We start from the raw sequence: 9,638 nt of genomic DNA, 5'->3' as shown, positions 1-9,638 counted from the left end.
CGGCACATTTTTTCGTTACCGATACTTCCCACATAAAGCAAACGACAATTTTCAGTAAGTGAAAACATTTCTGTTTTGTGAGTAGCTTCTTTCAAATGACTTTCCATATACGTTTCCGATCCCTACGACCTGGATGAAGACAAAAAAAAATATCCCTAGTTGTGTGTGAAACAGTGTGGAGAATTATACCTGAAAACAGCAACAAAAAAAAAGTTGTGCAACTTTTCTTACATAAAGATTGCACCATTTTTGATGTGTTTTGTCTATTGTGGCCGAGAAAATAGGAAGAAAATCAAATGAAGTAAGTTTATAAATTTTATTTTTGTTTCAGATTCAATATTTCACCAGGGTTTATTGAATGTATTAACAAATATAAATGGATAAAGATAAATAGATTATATATCTTAATTTTAATGTTTCCAACTATCATCAGTTGATTAGTTATCTAAATGAGTGAATTACTTAGATACTTAATAAGGATATTTAAAAACATATTGTTAAACTCCATAGTTTTTTTCGCCGCCCCACAACACATTTATTACACACCACATTTATCACACCGCGCGCGCACGCACACACACGCACACACACACACACGCACGCACGCGCACACACACACACACATTTTGACTTAAGAACAGGGTAGTTTTGCTGTTTTTAGCATGTGGCACGTCACTCATAGCATAAGGGAGACACCTCAATGTAAAGGTGTTTTTGTGGTCAAATATTATTTTGAATGTTACATTGAACAGAATCAAAATAACTGTCATAGACAACTGGTGTGTTTACTTGCACAAAAAAAAGTTCTACTAAAATTGCAACATGGCACTTCACATACATGATTCTGTACTATGTGCCATCTCTCTCCGATTTACCTAATGTACAGACTTAGTCAGTTACAATCGTGTTAAAGCTCTCCAGCAGTAACTATTCTGCCAGCTTACTGACTTTGGTTCTCAATATATCCCTTCAACAGTAACTATCAATCCTACATACAACTATAGACGAACCATTTTTTCTGGCAAATGTGGCCGCTACCATTGCTTCTGACAATTAAATTTCGATATTTGACAGATGTCAGTTCTTCTGACTGCGGCCAGCTCGCCCAGGGTGGCCACCTCTGACGCGCTCAGTTGCTGCTGCCAACCACCGGTGGCAAAACTGGTCTGAATCTCAGCTGTACTTGTGTCCTACAACATAAATGCACACCTTGATATTAGTTACAACATATTTGAATAGTAAGCTTGCTGTTCCTGCACCTAAACCCTTTTTCAGCTCTGACTGGAAAAGGTTGAAATGATAAAAATATCATAACTGCACAAAAAGCGATCACTACCATTTGATCCTTCATTTGGCCATTTCAGTCTCCTTTTAATTTCAGTCTGTTACAGAGCAACTGAGAATAAGACAAGTTCTAAGGTTTTGAAATCCAACCAATACGTATAACTGCAATATAAGATCCTCTTTTTACTCCTAATACGCTGTGTGATCGAAAGTATCCGGACACCACCAAAAACACATACTTTTTCATATTAGGTGCTTTGTGCTGCCACCTACCGCCAGGTATTCCATATCAGCTAATTCAGTAGTCATTAGACATCGTGAGAGAGCAGAATGTGAAACTCACGGACTTCGAACATGGTCAGGTTTTTGGGTGTCACTTGTGTCGTACGCCTGTACGCGAGATTTCCACACTCCTAAACATCCTTAGGTTCATTGTTTCCGATGTGAGAGTGAAGTGGAAACGTGAAGGGACACGTACAGCACAAAAGCGTACAGGCCGACCTCGTCTGTTGACTGACAGCGACCGCCGACAGTTGAAGAGGGTCGTAATGTGTAATAGGCAGACATTAATGCAGACCATCACACAGGAATTTCAAATTGCATCAGGATCCACTGCAAGTACTATGATAGGCGGGAGGTGAGAAAACTAGCATTTCATAGCCGAGCCGCTGCTTATAAGCCACACCACGCCGATAAATGCCTACGACTTCTCGCTTGGTGTAAGGAGCGTAAACATTGGCCGATTGAACAGTGGAAAAACGCTGTGTGGAGTGACGAAACGCAGTACACAATGTGGCGATCCGATGCCAGGGTTTGGGTAAGGCGAATGTCCGGTGAACGTCATCTGCCAGTATGTGTAGCGCCGACAGTAAAATTCGGAGATGGTGGTGCTATGGTGTGGTCGTGTTCTTCATGAAGGGGGCTTGCACCCCTCGTTGTTTTGCGTGCCACTATCACTGCACAGGCCTACATTGACGTATTAAGCACTTTATTGCTTTCCACTGTTGAAGAGCAATTCAGGGATGGCGACTGCATCTTTCAACATGGCCGAACACCTGTTCATAATGCACGGCCTGTGTCGGAGTGGTTACACGACAATAACACCTCTGACATCTACAGAGTCCTAACGTGAATCCCATAGAACGCCTTTGGGATGTTTTGGAAAACTGACTTCGCGCCAGGCCTTACCAAGGGTCATCGATACCTCTCCTCAGTGCAGCACTCCGTGAAGAATGGTCTGCCATTCCCCAAGAAACCTTCGTGCGCCTGATTGAACATATGCCTGCGAGGTTGGAAGCTGTCATCAAGAGCCGGTCTGGGTGGCCGAGCGGTTCTAGGCGCTATACTCTGGAACCGCGCGACCGCTACGGTCGCAGGTTCGAATCCTGCCTCGGGTATGGATGTGTATGATGTCCTTAGGTGAGTTAGGTTTAAGTAGTTCTAAGTTCTAGGGGACTGATGGCCTCAGAAGTTACGTCCTATAGTGTTCAGAGCCATTTTAACCATTTTTTTGTCATCAAGACTAAGGATGGGCCAACACGGTATTGAATGTTAGCATTACCGATAGAGGGCGCAACGGGCTTGTAAGTTATTTTCAGGCAGGTGTCCGAATACTTTTGATCACATAGTGTATCTACAGACTACTTAGAATGTGAATAATTCGTTTACTTTAAATCATATCACATTGACTGCAGATTTTGTAGTTGCCAGTGGAACAGTAGACTCCTGTCTTCAGTTCTTTTAAATGGCAGTCAGATCGTGAGTGCTTTAATTTCATTCGACCAGACTCGAGCACTGTCTCCTCCTGGTTTCAGCCTCAGCACAAATTAGCAGTTATTACTGTATACATCAATAAAAAAAAAAATTCAGAACCCATCATATGATTTGTATCACTATTCAGGTTACTATCACTCGCTGTATTTATCCTGTCATCTCCACGTTTATAGCTTCCTTCTCTTAACTATGTGTTCAAGCACTGACTGAAACTTCAAATTGTTATCAACAACTTAATATTATTCATCGACTTGTATAAAACACATATAGTTTTTAACTTTGGTATTTTCAAAACTTGAAGTTAACTTACTTAATGGATGCGTTGTCCCTTCGATAAGGAAATCACTTCTTTAACTCTTTGGATTACTGGAAACAAGACAGAAGAGAATGAGTGAGAGAGATTAGTTAAGCAAGTGCCCCATTATGAAGCAATAGTAGAGACAGATGTAGGACGTGCGGTGAACAGCTGACCTCAGTGAATTGAAAAAGGAAGAGAGAGATGAAACGAAACTTGTTAAATGCGGAGAAAGTGAAAAGGAAAAGAGATTGCAATTGAATTGCACAACACATGACTTCTTTCAGTGGAGTAAAATTAGGTGCCCCACTAAGCAACAATGGCTGGTCCGATTGCTAGTTCCGATAGGAAGTCATGACGTATGTTGAGTGCAGAGTGTGACCTCTTCATTATCGTACTAGCATATGTTCGTTACCTTAATTTATTCACTCCCTTTTAAGAGAGCCCATAAGGAGATACAGAAGGAGATAAAGTGCTGTTAAAGAACACAAGTAGAACGAATTTTCAGAAACGTGGCTCCATTGTCTGTACCAGAGAGCATGTGGCTCGTTTCAGGACAGGTGGCCAGCTAAAGTTGGAGCAGGAGTACGCTACAGTGTGGAATGGCTACTGAGATTTATCGAACTGCCAATACTCGTTGCTACTTATTAACTAATGCTGCTATATACACACAGATGTAAAAGAAACACTTGTTACTTATTGCCTGCACCACAGTATATGAAATCATTTATGCATCACCATTAACATTAGATAAAGAGCAAAAAATCACAGCTCTCGCACAACCAGGTAAACCAAATGAGAAACCGCAAAGCTGCCGACCTGTTGCTTACTTGGCACAGGATATAAACTTCTCTAAAGAACGCTGTATAACAGAATCATCCACAAAAGTTTGGAAAACGCGCCTGCTGAAGAGGCAGAATTTCCCACGAACAGCAGGTGCATCGAGCAGATTCTGCCACTGGCAACTTCTACTGAAACAGAATTCCAAAAGTAACAAAAGACTGTAATTGTGTTTGTAGACCTAACAGCGAACTATGATGCTGTGTGAAGGTAAGGGTTATGTCTTAAAATAGGAAACTCATTAGTGATATGTAAAGTGTAACAACTAAAACGGCTTCTGATACCAAATGTAACAGTTGTGTTACATTAATTGTGACACTTCTGTCACTAAATGTAACTGGGTTTTCTCTTTTGATGCTGTCAATTGTCAGGATGAGCATTCTAAAGCATTCTGTCAAGGTGAAAATATTAAATAAATTAACTTTTCTGTCTTAACAACATGTGGGCAGGGTGGGTTCTTCCTTGGCTCGGGTATGAGGTCGAATGAAACATCATTTTTACATAAGAATAACTTTTATTGAAGATTTGTGCAGCTGTATCTTACGGAATATTCTCGTTCGGAGAGCGGCAGCTGTGTCGTTTGTGAAGTCTTCTGCTGCGGCAGCGGCAGCGGCGGCGGCGTCTGATTACGCGTAGCGGTGTGTATCTCGTGTCGCCATCTCGCCCAGCTGACGGGAGACGCGCAGCGCGAGGTGGCCGGTTTAATTATTGCGAGCGAAGTCGTGCGTCGGATGATACCTTGGGTGTGGCGTCCCAGTGTTTCTCTTCTCTATGCGGCCGCGTGTGTTGTGCGTCGGCCAGCGGGGCGGCGCGGCGGGGCAAGGCCAGTGTCCCGGACTCGAACCACGGACTCCCGCTTGCCAGTCTTCGGCTGTCAGGTCTTCATCCCAGCTCACAGGTGACTGCTGATGTGAGGCCGTCTCCTTCCCGTCCTCACGAGTCACCCGGGTACGTAAAAACCAGACTTCAAATACCTTTTAACTTCTGTCTTCTGGTGCCGCGGCTGCTGCTTGCTATTCCATTACAGCGGCGGACTTGGTTCGTCTGTGCATGATGCAGACTCTTCTTGCATGACGGTCTTCAGCACCGAAACTGACTGAAACTTCTTCGTCTTCTTCGTCTCTCCACTCTGTCTCCGTCTCCATCTCCGTCTTCCTCTCCGTCTCTGTCTCCGTCTTCATCTTCATCTGCCTGGCCCACTGCGTCTCGCGTATTTATTCACTTCAGTTTACTGGAGGTGAACGACTTCACGGTCATTGCCTCGTCTGTCACGTTGAAAAGCTTCTCGAAGAATCTTCTTAACGTCGGTCATTGGCTCTTGGAATGTAGGCGAGGGCCTTTGATCACACGTGACAGCTGAGAAACACTTGAGCCGGTCATTGCCTCTTCTGTCACGTTGAAAAGCTTCTCGAAGAATCTTCTTAACGTCGGTCATTGGGTCTTGGGATGTAGGCGAGGGCCTTTGCTCACATACGACAACTGAGGAACACGTGAGCCGGTCGGGCGATGCCCTGACGGCTGAATCGACAGTGCCCGCTTAAGTGGAAGTTGCTGACTTCACGGTCATTGTCTCTTCTGTTCTGCTGCTCTGCCCGCTGTGTGCCAGTATGTAACTCTCTAAACTAAACCAAGTTTTTCGTTTATATTCTCATTTCTAGTTCACTTTGATTTCAGTAATTTATTTACTTAAGTACCACTCAACAAAAGCAATGAAAGCTTCCAAGTTCTAATCGATAAGATGAGCCATCTAATGAAGCTTAATAATGGCCTTCCACAAGGATCAGTCCCACTCCCCCGTCTTTCCCCTGTATATAGCAGCAAAATTTGTAGCACGACACGAGGACCATCAGTTCCAACAATAAGGTCATCTGCTCTTGGACCGTCAGACAGAATACTGCGCTGCTGTCTGGATTGGCAGCCCATACACCAGTCGTGGCATGATTGTTCCTGTGATGATGTGTATAGCCTGGTTGAGCTGCTTATCAACAACTTTCTGGCTGTCTATCATCAACTGTATACCTCCCCCATTTTTGCCCTTCGAAGCTGCTGTAAAGGGCGAGTTTATAAAAGTAGCTGGTGACCCTTAACCCCCCCCGCCCCCCCCCCCCACTCCTTCTATAGGTGAGTACATTTCCGTACTCAAATAGACTTCGCTCCAATCATCCACCTTTACAGGGTACAGAATCACTGGTGGACAATGGAACAGCAGCAGACCGATTGACAGAAGTGTTGCAGAGCAATGCTACCCCCAGAACAGTTGAATGTGCTCTGCATCTCGACCAGGCCTGCAGCGCTTGAAGATCTGGACTACACTCAACAGGATACGGACAAATAGTGGAAGATATGCTGATTTAGTGTGCAAATGTGGATAAACAACATCGCCCAGCTGTGACTGTGGTGCAGAATGACAAACTGTTCAGTACATCATATAATGTGCCCAAATACATCTATTCCTCACGATCTAGAGGAGTTCATGTTAACAACTAAGGCATCGATTGTATACATTCAGCAGTTGGACATAAGCATGTAACCGTCTATGCTTTGTAAATATGTAAATTTAATCAACTTATAATCATGACATTTTTGTGTTAAATATCTGTATATGCATGGTTAAAGAAAAATGTTTCCTCATGTGGTGTGATGCTCGCCATGTGGTAAATAAATAAATCACCATTAATGAAAGTATTGGTGAAGGTCAGTTTACATTCTGAAGAAATGTATGCACACATGTGCCTGTACTGACCCTACAGCTTATCTTAGAAGATAGGTTAAGGAAACACAAACTTACGTTTATAACATTTGTAGAGTTAGAGAAAGATGTTGACAATGTTACTGGAATACTCTCTTTGAAATTCTCAAGGTAGCAGGGGTAAAATACAGGGAGCAAAAAGCTATTTGCAATTTGGACAGAAACCAGTACCGTGAGTCAAGGGACATGAAAGGCAAGCAGCAGTCGACAAGAGAGCGAGACAGGGTTGTAGCCCCAATGTTCATCAATCTGTGCATTCGACAGGTAGTAAAGGGAAACCAAATTAAAGCTTAGGGAGAAGAAATTGAATTGCAGTGTCATTGCAAACCTTAAAGTTTTTATTGAAGATAGCAAAAATAATTGCAAGAGCAGTTGAACGAAGTGGATAGTGTCTTGAAAGGAAGATAAGACATGAACATCAACAAATGGAAAACAAAAATACTGGAATGTATTCGAATTAAACCTGGGAATTAGATTAGCAAATGACAAAGTAGTAGATGAGTTTTGCTATTTGGGCAGCAAAATAACACAAGATGCCTAAAGTAGACTGCAAAAAAATGTAGATTGCGAAACACAGCAAATTTTTCTAAAGAAGAGATATTTGTTAACATCAAGTATAGATTTAAGTGTTAGGAAGTCTTTTCTGAAAGTATTTGCCTGGAGTGCATACATGTATGGAAATGAAACATGAATAATAAACAGTTTAGACAAAAACAGAATACAAGCATCCGAAATGTGGTACTACAGATGAATGTTGAAGATTACATGGGTTGATCATGTAACTAATGAGGTGGTACTGAACAGAGGTGGGGAGACCAGAAATTTGTGGCACAACATGACCAAAAGAAGGGGTCCGTTGGTAGGACACGTTCTGAAGCATCAAGGGGTCACCAATTTAGTTTTGGAGGGAAGTGTGGAGGGTAAAAATCGCGGAGGGAGACCAAGAGATGAATACACTAAGCAAATTGAGAAGGATGTAGGGTACAGAAGTTACTTGGAGATGAAGAGGCTCGGACAGGTTAGAGTAGAATGGAGAGCTGCATCAAACCAGCTTTTGAAGAAAAAACTACTACTCCTGTACTCTTACTCCTACTACATTTCCTCCTCCTACTACACCTCCTCTTCCTCCTCCCACCGCTACTATGCCTCCTACTACTGCTACTCCTCCTCCTTCTACTACTATTCCTCTTTTACTCCACCTCCTCCTCCTCCTCCTACAACTACTACTACTAGTCCTACTGCTGCTCGACCTCCTACTACTACTGCTCCTCCTCCTCCTACTGCTCTTCCTCCTCCTACTACTCCTACTGCTCTTCCTCCTCCTACTACTCCTACTACTCTTCCTCCCCTACTACTCCTACTGCTCTTCCTCCTCCCCCTACTGCTCTTCCTCCTCCTACTACTCCTACTGCTTTTCCTCCTCCTACTACTCCTACTACTCTTCCTCCTACTCCTTCTGGTCTTCCTCCTCCTACTTCAACAGCTCTTCCTCCTCGTACTACTTTTCCTCCTCCTACTACTCCTACTGCTCTTCCTCCTCCTACTACTCCTACTACTCTTCCTCCCCTACTACTCCTACTACTCTTCCTCCCCTACTACTCCTACTGCTCTTCCTCCTCCCCCTACTGCTCTTCCTCCTCCTACTACTCCTACTGCTTTTCCTCCTCCTACTACTCCTACTACTCTTCCTCCTACTCCTTCTGGTCTTCCTCCTCCTACTTCAACAGCTCTTCCTCCTCGTACTACTTTTCCTCCTCCTACTACTCCTACTGCTCTTCCTCCTCCTACTACTCCTACTGCTCTTCCTCCTCCTACTACTCCTACTACTCTTCCTCCCCTACTACTCCTACTGCTCTTCCTCCTCCTACTACTCCTACTGCTTTTCCTCCTCCTACTACTCCTACTACTCTTCCTCCTACTCCTTCTGGTCTTCCTCCTCCTACTTCAACAGCTCTTCCTCCTCGTACTACTTTTCCTCCTCCTACTACTCCTACTGCTTGTCCTCCTCCTACTACTCCTACTACTCTTCCTCCTACTCCTTCTGCTCTTCCTCCTCCTACTTCAACGGCTCCTCCTCCTCGTACTACTCTTCCTCCTCCTACTACTCCTACTGGCTCTTCCTACTACTCCTACTACTCTCCCTCCTACTCCTACCGCTCTTCCTCCTCCTACTACTCCTACTGTTCTTCCTTCTCTTACTTCAACTGCTCTTCCTCCTCCTACTACTCTTCCTCCTCCTGCTACTCCTACTGCTCTTCCTCCTCCTCCTACTCCAACTACTCTTCCTCCTACTCCAACTACTCTTCCTCCTACTACTACTCCTACTATTCTTCCTCCTCCTACAATTCTTCCTCCTCATACTACTCCTACTGCTCTTTGTAATATTACTGGATTTCAGACATTTTGCTATGAGAAAAGGACAGCCACCGAGCTGTAGTTTGTAGTGATACTAAGCATGATAACACGAGAGTAAAGAAACGAAATCTGTTTATAACGTGCGCCTACACCAAGACGCGCGGCCAGCGTTTAAAAGGTACTTTTAAATACTATGACTCGCTGGGCGCAGATATTTATAATCATTGCCGCAGCGCTTGATAGCAAGAAGCTGCGAAACAGAAGAAAGAACAATTTATCATTTGTTAGGAAAATTCTAGAGTCTTTATAGTTAGTTGTACTTCTGGTCGCCGACATGTTAAC

The 9,638-nt window shown here is 43.6% G+C and overlaps 1 protein-coding gene across 2 annotated transcripts in view; it reads right to left on the bottom strand.

Annotated features, from left to right (window-relative positions):
• Positions 1-371: 371 nt before the first annotated feature.
• LOC126213045 (poly [ADP-ribose] polymerase tankyrase-1-like) overlaps positions 372-9,638 on the bottom strand; it is a 149,387-nt gene continuing 140,120 nt past the window's right edge. Inside the window, exon 5 of one of the 2 annotated variants that reach the window (XM_049940618.1) lies at positions 372-1,190. In XM_049940618.1, coding sequence (XP_049796575.1) covers positions 1,035-1,190 — 156 coding nt within the window. In that variant the 3' untranslated portion in view covers positions 372-1,034. The remainder of the gene's footprint in view (positions 1,191-9,638) is intronic. The other variant, XM_049940620.1, reaches the window with a different exon arrangement.

The sequence above is a fragment of the Schistocerca nitens genome, chromosome 11, assembly GCF_023898315.1.
Source record: "Schistocerca nitens isolate TAMUIC-IGC-003100 chromosome 11, iqSchNite1.1, whole genome shotgun sequence".
NCBI classification, from domain to species: domain Eukaryota; kingdom Metazoa; phylum Arthropoda; class Insecta; order Orthoptera; family Acrididae; genus Schistocerca; species Schistocerca nitens.
The sequence above is the reverse complement of the archived record's forward strand: the minus strand, read 5'-3'. Positions and strand labels throughout refer to the sequence as shown.